The 14,185-nt window shown below is 38.8% G+C and overlaps 1 protein-coding gene across 1 annotated transcript in view; it reads left to right on the plus strand.

Moving 5' to 3' along the window:
* The first annotated feature begins 9,517 nt into the window (after positions 1 to 9,517).
* Positions 9,518 to 14,185, plus strand: part of LOC108674299 (basement membrane-specific heparan sulfate proteoglycan core protein) — a 117,441-nt gene continuing 112,773 nt past the window's right edge. The window contains exon 1 of the mRNA XM_047885789.1: positions 9,518 to 9,739. Within this exon, the coding sequence (XP_047741745.1) occupies positions 9,641 to 9,739 (99 nt within the window). The 5' untranslated portion in view covers positions 9,518 to 9,640. The remainder of the gene's footprint in view (positions 9,740 to 14,185) is intronic.

Below are 14,185 nucleotides of genomic sequence, written 5' to 3' on the forward strand. Positions count from 1 at the left end.
CTAGATGGTTCGGTAAAGCATGTGTTCATCTGATGGTTCGGTAAACCATGTGTTCATCTGATGGTTCGGTAAACCATGTGTTCATCTGATGGTTCGGTAAAGCATGTGTTCATCACACAACTCTGACCACCTTGACGATTATTGACGTTGATGCAGCTTCTTAACATTCTAGTGCTCCTCGTTTCAGGTTAATACTTTACAAGCACATCTTCATCTGAAAATCATGAGGAAACTTGTAAACCTGAAATATCTTGTGTCTTATAGGGTTCATTGCTGTTAATACCGCTGCCGGTTCTTGATTTAGACGAAATCACATCTCGAGGCAATCTTTCTCAACTCGTGAACTTCGTAAATTCATTATTTGATCAATGGCGGTCATCCTTTGATTGAGCCTCGATGTCTACTGCAGCAGTGATGGACTAAACGTGTGGTAATGCTATGCGAGCAATGGTGCATTTAACCCTCTACCGCCGTATGTCACTCTCCGGGAACATAACTTTCAACTTAAATTATACGTAAACTATTGAGTGCAGCAACCTGAGGACGTTTGTACGCAACAGAGAACATTTTAGAGTAACTTTCAACTTAAATTATACGTAAACTATTGAGTGCAGCAACCTGAGGACGTTAGTACGCAACAGAGAACATTTCAAAGTTGTCGTACGTGGCGGCAACCATCAGTGCAAGTCATTTTGCGCTCACTAGCAACGTATCCTTTTTGGGAAGTATAAAGGAGCGTGACAATATTGCTCCGGTTACTCATGTCAGGCGGTAGAGGGTTAAATGATACTACTATAATTGGTCTCTTGATTGATGACGAACCATCAAGCATTGTCTTTATTGTATTTTTGGTAACCAATTGTCTTCTAGCGCCACTGTGCTACGACGTTTATGTGTCATGCAATCTTTCTCCTTTCATTGCCAAGCAAAAAACCTTTAAAGATCGTAGCAGTTGTATAGATCGTACGTATTACCCATCAAATTGTTCCGATGTATCGCCACTGAGGTTAGACGCGCCGCTAACGTGACAACGATGTATGAGCTTATGAAAATGTTAATGTTTCACATGGGTTTAAATTAGTCAATTATCATGAATAACTTACTTTTCATAGCCATTGTAACCAATGAAACCTCGAAACTTAAAGGGTTGAAGTTCAACGAGAAAATCAATACATTTACTCCTTGCAATGGGTTTTTGTAGTCATGTTTCCATTGTACATTTTTCTGGATATTTACATTTTTTGGGTGGAGCTTCTATGTAATGAACTATTATGCTTTTATGGTAATGTATTTGTTAAGATAACTTGAAAACAATGTCCATGGCCAGCACTGAGCTGTCGACGATATACGGGCATGGAGGTAGAGTGCCTACACTCACTGGGGCCATACTTTCAAAACTGGCTAAGTGAACGTAAGTACTTACGCTCTATTTTCTGGTCTATGATTGGTGGATTTTGCTGGAAAGGCCGTCAATTATTGGCTGATGAACTTACGATCTCTTAACTTTTTTTGAAAGTACTGGCCCAGGTCCAAAAGGCCCAGGAGCCGTATTATCAAAACTTCGTAAGTACGCAAAATCGACTTACGAGTGGTGTTGCTATAACAATGTAAAACTAGCGATGGTATTATAAAAACATTTGCGCGGGAAAAAAATTTAGGCTTTTAGCTAAGACTTGCGTACGAAAGTTTTGATAATGTCAAAATTAGGGTGTATTCACGTACCACAGAACTTTTTTGTCGTAAGTAGAAAAAGTTACGAAGTTTTGATAATCCGGCCCCAGGTCCATAGGTTGTTTATGTTTAAGCTTACGACCGATAATAAATGGTTTAATGGAGCCTAGTCTGCGAGTGAAAAAAAGTTGCATTAAACTTATTTCCGAACGTTCCTCTGGGTTGTTTGAAGAGCTTCAATCGTACTCATGTGTTCAGCTTTTATTGTCGTTTGTAAGTTCGATTCTGTCGGTGATAAGTGATTGTTTTTGCTATTTATATATTGGCTACCTTGAACATGATACTACCGCTGATTAGGTTATTTATAGCGTTGATTTTGCTGATTTTCTGTCTCAGTTGTCGACGGCCATTAAAGTTTATAAGGGAGTATGCACTTTCGATATCATGCGTTTACAATTATAATACTTTGAAGCCTGTGCTCGGAAAATACACTTATGAAATATATTCAAGTTGGCTGCAAAAGCCGCCGCTCGCTGTGTGAGAAATTGAGGATTCTGTAAAAAATTCATGGATGAACTTCTGTACGTATGCGTTGCATTGTGACTAGTTCACCTTCATAAAATGCTGATCAATACTGTTTGAAAGGCGTACGACATAGATTGTGATGATCGAAGCGTATTATTATTTCCCGCTTAGGATATTTCGATGAGTGATGCCGGAAGAGAAATATAGTGTGACGAGAAATTTGGAGGAGTGATGCCGGAAGAGAAATATAGTGTGACGGGAACTTTCGAGGAGTGATGCCGGAAGAGAAATATAGTGTGACGGGAAAACGTCGATTTGTTCTTACATTAAACGCGATGTTAATGCGGATTGCGCAACATCGCGAAGTAGTTACGTGCCTTTTGTGTGATACGCTCTTTGTGACTATATATAGTGAGATAAACCTCTTCGATTTAGCTCGAGTTGAGATAGCGCTTATCTAACCTATTGTTCGCATGGCTGTCACCGGATACATCGCTATTCGATCGAATTATCAACATTTTCAACAGATCGAATTATCAACATTATCAACAGATCGAATTATCAACAATAAAAGGCCGTCAATGATTGGCTGATGAACTTACGATCTCTTAACTTTTTTGAAAGTATAGGCCCTGTTCAATATCCATGAACTTGCGGTTGTATAGAATTTGGACTTAATTAACTTGAATCTATTTAATGATCAGCTTATGCTTTAGAACGAGCATTGGAAACCGTTTTTTTTTTATTACTGCTTCATGGTATTCGAGCAAACTGCAGCTTACTAAGGAAGCATAATTTCTATGGATGAAGGAAGGACAATGGACGCAATTTCGAACGATGAGTTATATTCTTTTCTTAATGGTAGTTATGTTCACTATAGCTAATTGTTCCATTTAATTGCATTTCTTTGTGGAGTATAGTTTTAGAGCACCAGACTGTCCAGGTCATTAGTCAGCCTAATTCTCCTACTGCATTATCTTCATTTGAACACTTTGATGTCAATGAGATTTTATGTATTCTATCTCTAATACAACATGTATGGAAATCACCTCTAATTTTTACCCCCTTCTTACACTGAACGGTTACTCTTTTCTTAACAATTCTTGATTACAGCGTTTATTTGTACGTCTTTTCAAGCGAACTCTGCGTTTCTTCAACAGTATTTAATTCTTCATCAGTAATCCTTGATGCGAATAATCTACTACTATTTAATGCTGCCGACTCATAGGTTTTCCCTTAAATTTTTTGAAAATTCACTGCTCAAAAAAAGTTTGTTCGATCAAAAGCAGGCATGTTTCTTGCAGCGCGAAACGGTGCAATGAAAACGGCAGTTGCCTTGCGTTGCGTCTTGTCCAAACTTTGCGTTGTCTTCTGTACCCATGATTAAATTATATAAGGTTAACCCAGGAGGATTTCCGTCTTTCAGTTCAGCTTTCTTGTTACGTCACTGAGATCGAGAAACGTAAACAATCCCGTCATTCCCATGACGGATTGGTTGACTGGTTTGATCGCATTTCGGTGATTGGTTAATGTACGTGACGTCACTGAGATCAGTGACGTCACAGGCGAACAACAAACTACATCCGCAAAAATGAGCATCTCATGGGTCAACCTTATACTAGTTCAACCATGCCTGTACCCTCTCGAAGTATCACGAATACGTCTGTTTAATTGGTCACTGGAAATTGTTGGAAACAGCCTCCCTGATAGCATCGTTGACGCTCCAAGTATGAACATCTTCAAAAACAGACTAGACGAAGCTAAGCAGGAGCATTTGTTCAGTCTTAAAATGCCCAGCAAATTATGGACCAGGCAATAAGTCCAGCAGCTATCTCAATCAATCGTCAGTTATGGAAAAATCGAGTTCCTAAGGCCGGATCCCTTGTGAATCAAGTCACGAAAAATTCAAGAATCGGCAACAGGCCATGGGCCTATTTCTTCAACGCCGACACTTCTATTCTATCAATTCCAGACAACTCGGATTGATATCAACTCGCGCAGTTGCTACCTCTGGATAGCATTCGTAGGAACTTGTTCGCTGCCGCGCCTGATCTTGTAGCATTTTAACTTTGAAATCTCAGCAGGAGGTCTTTTAATGCTCGTACAGCCATAGTTGTCAGATATGGCAAACTTGAGGTTTGTTATTTTTTGCCCTCAGTTAATGAGGTTATAAATTGACGTCTCCTCTCTTTAACCACAGGGATAAATAGTGGACTGAAATGAACGGGTTTCTCTCTTATTTTTCGCTCAACAAAATAAATATCGCGAGCTTTCCCACAACTTGATCTTGTACAGATGTGTGGTATACATGGATACACGAAGGGGGAAGTATCGAAGTCGGGAGTTTTAATTTTCTGCTTAAAATCGCACTTGAAGTATAATGCGCTCCAAGTATGAACGCGTTCAAGTACAGACTAGATAAAGCTATGGAAAAATATATGTTCAGATTTGAAATGCCTCGTTATCGAACCCGGTGGAAGTCTAGTAGCTACTTCAAACTATCGCCAGTCATGAAAAGATCCGGGCAAATGTGTTGATATTAGATCTTCTGTGAACAAGGCACGAAAAGGAAAAGAATCGGCGACAGGCCACATCAGGCCTACACTCCCGCGCCGACATCACTATGTTATGTTATGTAAAGCCAAAATAATTTATTTCCAGTCGGATTAGGCTCAAATTGTCATGACGGTACGTGGGCATGTTTCATTCCTGCCGAGAATTGAGATCGCTCTAATTTTTAACTCGAAGAAGATCTACATCTAAAAGAATTCATCTAAATGCAAGACCATCATTGATGGTAACATAGACTTCTTTTTAAGTCATTCTTTCGCTTCTAAATTTTGACCAAATAAATTTTTTCACTGTAAAAGTTTTTTCACGCGAAAGTCAGCGTCACTTGCAAGCTGCAAAAAAAAGCTCTTCCACACTCAATCTTTTTCTTCCAGAAATATATTATTGAAAGAGGATCATAATTGAAGGTAATTAGTATATATAATGATATATACATGATGATAATTGAAGGTAAATAGAGGCTCAGAGGCTTCAAACTTACCCCTGTACTACCGGCAGATGAGCAGTTCAGCAGCAGATGAGATTAGGTCTCACTTACAATGTCGTAATTAATGAGAAGGTCCCCAGGAATTTAGGTTATTGTCAATAATCAATTAAATATTTTCTAATGCCCATTTCAACCATTTTTAGCGCATTTTCTCATTCATGGAATCCATTCTATTGTGATCGTTATGTTCGTCCGTCTGTCTGTCCGTCTGTCCGTGACTTCACGTTTTCGTCGACGAGAAAATGCGCTCTCTGTCACTCACTGCAGTGAGTACCATGGTTGAATCAATACATGTATTAATTCAACCATGAGTGAGTACTGAGTTATATTTTTTTATAAGGGCACTCCACAAATAAGTTGTAAGAGGAACGGCGATATCAATTAATGAAACCATCTCAGGAATTTAAAAATGATATTTTTAGCATCGTAAAAGAAAAACAAAATTCGTTCAGAGGAATTTTCCTTCGTTGCTTTTCTTTTTTTCCGTTTTTTAATAATTTCATCTACGATGAGCGGCAATCAAAAATGACCAAGTAAAGTAGTGGACTGTACTACAGCACACACCAAGAACATTGTTGTCCAGCAGCTTCTAGATTATTGAGGCTCGCCTTGCACCCAGGGCCTATTTCCCTAGAAAAATATTTTTATGAATCATCTTCAGTCTTAAAATGCCTAGCAAATTACGGACCAGGCAATAAGTCCAGCAGCTATCTCAATCAATCGTCAGTTATGGAAAGATCGGGTTCCAAAGGCCAGATCCCTTGTGAATCAAGTCACGAAAAATTCAAGAATCGGCAACAGGCCATAGGCCTATTTCTTCAACGCCGACACTTCTATTCTATTCTAAGTGTTGGGCTAACCATGGAGCCAGACCAAGTTAGACGTTCAATTTTGCCGCGGCCAACGATTCCGCTATTTCGAGACTAAAAATAGCGGTTTCAGCGTTTATTAGGCCGTAGGCCTGTCGCCGATTCTTAACATCGTAGAACATTCACAGCATTTTGCGGTCTCGAACTCGCAACTCACTGCTAAAATTATTCTGCTGTACTTAACCGCCCGGCCTCCTCGCCGATTCTGACCAGAAACTGGCGCACAGAGCTGGGATCGAACCCGCGCCTCTCTGCGACAATCTTGGTACTCTGGGGCCATACTTTCAAAACTCGCTAAGTGAACGTAAGTACTTACGCTCTATTTTCTTGTCTATGATTGGTGGATTTTGCTTGAAAGGCCGTCAATGATTGGCTGACGAACTTACGATCTCTTAATTTTTTTTTTGAAAGTAAAGGCCCTGAACTGTAACCACTGGACCACCCTGCGGCAATAATCTACTAACGCAGGTCGAAAGAATTTGGGGAACTTTAATTTACTCTGAGACCCTAAAATTGTAGTATACACACTAAAATAATTTATTTCTGCTATTGTACATGTTGCACGGGGAAAAATTGGCAATGCAGTTTTTGACAGCGAAAGATTGTTTCTTACATACGTAACTAATATTAGTTGGAAGAAGGCTTGCACCAGCCTATAGATGTTGTAGGTGTAATCATATGAAGATAAGCTTATCGTGCTCGCCCTCAATTTCCTTATCGATGTAGCAGTACGTAACTGAAGACGTGTTCTCTTGAAATTCCTATAGGCCTCTTAACGCAGTAAAAAAAAAGAGTTCAACACTTCATATCGTCTAATTTGACATGTTGACAATCCCCGCTTCACTATGTCTCCTGCTAAATAATTTCAAACTGAATTATGTCTGATCCGAGGGCACACAAATTGAACTCACTACAGTTTTTATGCAATTAATAAGAGTGTTAAATTGAGAGTTGCCTGAATTTTAGAGAGTCGGCTATCATACTGAACTTATCCGCGGGCATATTTGATCCAGTAATATCACGTGCACCAATGTTTATAATTCTGCCTCTGTACCAAAATTCCAAAATTATCAAGGTTTTATTCTAATTCATTTTCCTATGTGAGAAAAATATATAACTAATTCGTCCTGTGATGTACATATAGTTACGTTCAGAGCTTAGCTTGTATCTTATCAGCTAGGGGCTTTGTACAAAGTTGATTGTGCTCAATTTGAGTCATAGAATTCCAATACATTACTTAGATGGGTGACTGAACTATAAGCACTTAATTTGTAGCTGTTTCTTTGCTTCAAGGCTAATTGTTTTATCACTGCCTAGAATTGATCACTTCGTCGGAAATCACGTGTTGAATTTACTCGCTTTGCTTTGAAAAATTCAAAATTGTATGTATACAAGAAGAATTTTTTTATCAGCATATACGGCATCTGTTAAGCTATGATACGTAGAGTAATTTTCAGATAGAACAAATAAATGCATTAAATAGTAAAATTTTATCCTAAACTTGGAAAAAATGTGAAAAATAATTAACGGTATTTTTAACGGTTCTGAAATTTATTCGAGGAAGGAAATTTTTAGCTCGTATGATTGCGCTAATGCCTTCACATTTTTCAATGTTTATGCAACTGCATACAATTAAGTTTATTAAAACTTTATGTTCCTGATGTTGGTGATTAAACTAGAACATTTGCTGTGCGTCGACTACTTTGCAACCGCAGACACCATTTGCATTTTCTGTGCAGCTGGAGCAACCAAAACACTTTTTCATGCTTGTGGTAAAACAGATGTTATATGTAATTATTCTACACATAAGCAAATGTTATTGAAGAGAATAAAATAGAAGTGTCGGCACTGAAGAAATAGGCCCATGGCCTGTTGCCGATTCTTGTTCATAGAATATAATAGAAGTGTCGGCACTGAAGAAATAGGCCCATGGCCTGTTGCCGATTCTTGTACTTTTCGTGACTTGATTCACAAGAAATCCGGCCTTTGGAACCCGATCTTTCCATAACTAACCATAACCATAACCAGTAACTAATAACTAAACTTACCTCTGAATTACCAGTGTCTATAGCTCTTCAATAGCTGAACCTACCTTTAGAACTTCATCTCAACATTCGAACACTAAACATGGGTTATGTGTCGCCGATTGTGCAATTGTCGCGAGCACACAAAGAACTTCGTGTTGCGATAAGCACTGTCGCCGCGGTTGCCTTCTTGTATACCGCCGCCCTGTGGGCGACACGCGCGGTGTCATAGAAACTCTTTGTAGTGACGCTAACTTACTTGGCCTTACGATGTCTTCATGAGACTTCATAACATAACATAACATAACATAACATAACATAACATAACATAACATAACATAATATAACATAACATAACATAAGATAACATAACATAACATAACATAACATAACATAACATAACATAACATAACATAACATAACATAACATAACATAACATAACACAACATAACATAACATATTGAACTCGGCGCTGAAGTGTAGGCCTGATGTGGCCTGTCGCCGATTCTTTTCCTTTTCGTGCCTTGTTCACAGAAGATCTAAAATGTAAAAACTTAAAAGCAAAGAAAACTATACATTGTTACTTATTCTAATTAAGTGGCATTATTACTTAGATCTAAATCAGATCTAAAAATTCACATTAAGTGAGATTATTACTTAGATCTAAAATCATGTCATTTGACCGGATCTTTTCATGACTGACGATAGTTTGAAGTAGCTACTAGACTTCCACCGGGTTCGATGTTCATATCAAAACTATATTATGTCGCCGTGAATGCTTAGAGTAATTTGTGTCCGGTATATTATGCCTCATTGCCCATATATAACTGTAATATTTATTGTTTATCATTGTATTATTTTCGTACAGCGCAGTTACAAATTTTATATAAATTTTAAAATTTTATATCCGATATAAAATTTCCGATATATCCGATATTTATAAAAATTTATATCCGATTATAAGAAATTTATCACTGGTAACTTCTACTCAAGAGATTTTAAACGTATCATAATTCCTTTAATTAACAGAATTATTTCAATATACCAAGCGACTAATATGATACTGTCAATGAGAGTTGAGTATCTTGTGACGAATGTATCATATCTAATACGAATAATAGTATCATATCTACTATAAATAAATAATAGGATAATATATAATACTAATAATAGTATCATATCTAATATAAATAAATAATAGTATCATATCTAATCTAAATAAATAATAGTATCATATCTAATCTAAATAAATAATAGTATCATATCTAATCTAAATAAATAATAGTATCATATCTAATATAAATAAATAATAGTATCATATCTAATATAAATAAATNGGCAGTCAGTCAGTCAGTACGTGGACAGAAGTGGTCGTGTGAGGTCCACAGGAGTTGGTGCGTGGTGAGCTGTTGTTGCTGCATGTGCTCTCATCTCTCACTAGTGCTGTGTCGTGTGAACATTTTAGCGGACACTGCTGTTATTTTCTTGCGCGATGGTCCCTTGGACCTCCGCCTTCAACCTCCTGCTTGGGATCGGGGTGACCTCATGTCTCCTGATGCCCCGACTCACGGTTGCCCACTCCTTGAAACAGGTGCGTTCTATGGGGTGCCTCTTCATAATGACCTGCACCGAGCTCGATCTTTTCTGTATATCATATAATATTTCTTTGAATCTCATCAAACCAGGCAATAAGTCCAGCAGCTGTCTCAATCAATCGTCAGCTATGGAAAGACCGGGTTCCAAAGGCTGGAACCCTTGTGAATCAAGTCACGAAAAATTCAAGAATCGGCAACAGGCCATGGGCCTATTTCCTCAGTGCCGACACTTCTATTCTATTCCAAATCTTTAGGTCTGATTATTCTGATCTGCAAGTCGCGAGTCAAGCTAAGGCGTTAGGTTCAATGTTGCAGCTTTGACCTGTGGCTTTGACCGTCACCTATGGGCTGAGTATGTGGCGACCTTCATAATAAGTTAATGACCCTGCCTCGAGCTCGATCTTTTCTTTATATCACTTAATATTTCTTTGAATCTCACTAAATCTACAGATCTTTTTCTGATCTGCAAGTCGCGAGTCAAGCAAAAGCGTAAGGTTCAATGTTGCAGCTTTGACCTGTGGCTTGCGCGACGTCTGCGAGCGGTGACGGTCAAGTGGCTACACCAATTAAAATATTCACTTGTGTACGTGTTGCTAACAAGTGCGTAACGACCAGCAGAGCTTCGTACGTTTTTTTTTTTTCGCTATGGAAATTCTTCACGCGAGAAAAGCTACGGTATTGCACGTGTGTTAGTTTTTACTGCTCAATGTTCATGAATAAGCCAAGTCTATTTTAAAAAACTTTGTATGGGTTTATTTCGCTATGGAAATTTTTCACGCGAGAAAAGCTATTACATGTGTGTTAGTTGTTACTGCTCAATGTTCATGAATAAGCCAAGTCTATTTTAAAAAACTTTGTATGGGTTTATTTCGCTACGGAAATTCTTCACGCGAGAGAAGCTACTGCATGTGTATTAGTTGTTATTGCTAATGAATAAGCCAAGTCCATTAAAAAAACTAAACTTTCTGTATCAATTTTCACGGCGCATTGCAAGGTCATTAGACATTTTGTGGCACATTTGTTTTTTGTTTTATTCAATAAAAATGCGAGACTTCAGAACGCTCGATTTTTAAAATAATGACTTATTTCCTCGTTGTGGTCAGGCAGATTTTGTTGAGCTCCTCGACCAAGTTTGTGACTGAGGTTCTTGCATATTTTTTGCATTTGTATTAAATTCATCAAAACATAAAATGGAGTTCACTGCAGCCTCCTTTATAATTTGCCCTCTTATACTAATGCTAGATAGTCAAGTTATTATTTGCAATACTTAGTGAATCAGAGCGCCGTGTAAAAATTAAAAAAATTAAATGAAGAATTGAAAAATAATACTACCGTGCTTGACATCAACGTTTATGATGTTATATAACTTTCATCGAAATGTTCCATGAAGCATAGAAATTAAAACAAAAGACCAATTTGGTCTTTGTCAAATGTCAAATCTTTCTTGTCAAATCTTTCTTTCTATTCCCAGTTGCGTAATTCGAAAGAAAATTCTAAGTCAGAAAACACGACTATCGTAGCGTAGCGGCCCTCAGTCACACCACGAGTAACGTTTCGTCTTCATGACGTTAGATGCGACAGCGAGAGAAGAAGTGCTAGCAATTATCAGTTTCTTCACTGTTAGAAAAAACGGTCCCACTGGCGTTCTAGTGGCCGGTTGACCCGTGAAAATAAACTGTTTCGCCGTTTTTATCAGATGTTTTACGGATTTCTAGTGTTAAATTAGAATAAAAACGGCGACACGGTGTTTCTTTTCACGTGCCCACCGGCCACTGAAACGCCGGTCATAACGTTAACGGTAATTTTTCTAACATTGTTGGCTAACGCATCCAGTAACTAATTACTCGTATACATACTAATGTTAACGGTACTTTTAATTGAGTTTAAGCCTATAGAAGCACTGGTAAACAAGGTACCATTGCAAAGCGCCAGCTTACGATATACACAGTGAAAATTTACAGACGCGGCAGCTTCTGATTTGGATTACCAGAAGCTGGGGCGACTCTAAATTTTGTTAGGGTAATTGTGAATAAGCTGGCTAATCTTAAATGGGATAAGATTAATTGGCTGGAGCTGATCACTGGCTGCAGCAAAGTGAGGAGGCAAAGTGGAGGTATAGGGATATTAAAAATCCATGAAGACTATACTGACTTGATACTATAATGCAGACATGGCGCTATGGCTTTTAGCCGTTTTGGAACTGGTGTGGCATGCGGTGATTCTAGCGTGGTGTGTGATTTCGCAGTTCCGATGCTGCTATGCCTGCTTCCGCTGATCGTTTGGCTCCAGACCTGGTTTAAGAGTTGAATTTGTGGCTAACGGCTGCGCTTCCAAATTCAATAACATTCAAGGCACTCGTTTTATCTGAACACTAAACACAACATCAGTGTATGAAATAACAGTTTATAAGACTCTGGTATGTTGGAAAATAGTATTAACTGCTATTTTCAACGCTTCTGGTAGGGTTTCAAGTTTTTAATACACTGCTATATGAAGTACTTGATCAAAATCTTTCACTGCGATAAACGAGCGTCACAGGAAAGACGGAATTGATTATAAATGAGCGTTAAAGAAAAGACGAGATTGATTATAAACGAGCGTCAAAGAAAGGCGATATTGATTATAAATGAGCGTCAAAAAAAAGGCGATGTTGATTATAAGTGAGCGTCACAGGATAGACGAGATTGATTATAAGTAAGCGTCAAAGAAAAGGCGAGATAGATTATAAATGATATAAGTGGGCGTCAAAGAAAAGGCGATATAGATTTAATTATAAATGAGCGTTACAGGAAAAACCGTAGATGTTTTCCCGCCCTGCGAGCTGCAGACACTTGCTTGCCCCTTACACCGACTGGCGGCCATAGAGCTCATCGTGCCCCTCAACCCTAAACGATCAAGGGCTTGATCAAACTATCAAACTATCGTCTGATAGTTTGATCCGGTCAAATGACACGAGTTTAGATCTTCTGTGAACAAGGCACGAAAAGTAAAAGAATCGGCGACAGGCCACATCAGGCCTACGCTTCAGCGCCGACATCACTATGTTATGTTATGTTATGTTATGTTATGTTATGTTATGTTATGTTATGTTATGTTATGTTATGTTATGTTAAAAGCTTGCGTCAGCCGATTGTCACGAGCGTGATTGACCGTCTGGGTACCCGTTTAATTGATACTGGATGTGCGGCTTGAATGTGTTTGATGGAAAGTTTGAATGACATGCCCGCCACCATGCCCACCACCATGCCCACCTCCATGCCCACCTCCATGCCCGCCGCCATGCCCGCCAGTATGCCCACCACCATGCCCATAACCATGCCCGCCACTATGCCCTCCATCATTAGTACCATGCTCGCCATTATGCCCGCCTTCATGACTACCATGCCCGCCACCATGCCCACCACCATGCCCACCACCATGCCCACCACCATGCCCAGAGTGACCGAATCATCAACAGTTAACCAATTATTCAACATTTATTTTATGTTATGAAGAAAAGCAGGTTGATTAACACGCAAACTATTACTTTCAACTCAAGTTACAGGATCCTAAGACCTGATGGGAACACGTATACTTATATTACTGCCGTAAACATGAGGCTACTGCCGTAAACATGAGGCTACTGCCGTAAACAACTACAGCCGTAAACATGAGGCTACTGCCATAAACTGAAGGCTTCTGCCGTAAACATGAGGCTACTGCCGTAAACATGAGGCTACTGCCGTAAACATGAGGCTACTGCCGTAAACATGAGGCTACTGCCGTAAACATGAGGCTACTGACGTAAACACGAGGCTACTGTCGTAAACATGAGGCTACTGCCGTAAACATGATGTTACTTCCGTAAACATGAGGCTTCTGCCGTAAACATGAGGCTACTGCCGTAAACTTGAAGCTACTGCCGTAAACATGAGATTATACTATAAACTGAAGTCTTATACACCAGGCTACTGATAAATTGCTTTTTCTGATCTCCCATCTAACTTTTCTTACCGTATTTAATTTGTTAGTTGTTATTGTCAAACTTAGATACATGATGTAACAAATTTAACAAATATTTTTCAGGAACTTAAAATTAATGTTATGTTACCGTCCCATTTGTTTAACGCCTTACCGATTCCGGAATGGTTTCTCCTTAATGTTGGAAGCCTTTCTCGCTTCCAACATTATAATGTGCGATTTCCATTACACATCACACAACTGTCAAATTTTGCAATACATAAATCATCTATATCACTCCGATGCAGAACATTTAAAAATTTCCTAATAAATTTACTTATCTGGCGCCAATTTTGCTTTTGTCTGCAATTTAGCAACTTTTCCCGCCCGTACAAATCAAATTTCTTTTCAATTACATTTTTCCCTCAAAGGAGCGAGCTTGTCTCAGCGACCGGACGCTGCGTTGGAAGGAAGCTTCACGCTTTACGCTCGCTTTATTAGGT

The sequence above is a fragment of the Hyalella azteca genome, unplaced genomic scaffold (genome assembly GCF_000764305.2).
Source record: "Hyalella azteca isolate HAZT.00-mixed unplaced genomic scaffold, Hazt_2.0.2 contig3122, whole genome shotgun sequence".
Taxonomy (NCBI): Eukaryota; Metazoa; Arthropoda; class Malacostraca; order Amphipoda; family Hyalellidae; genus Hyalella; species Hyalella azteca.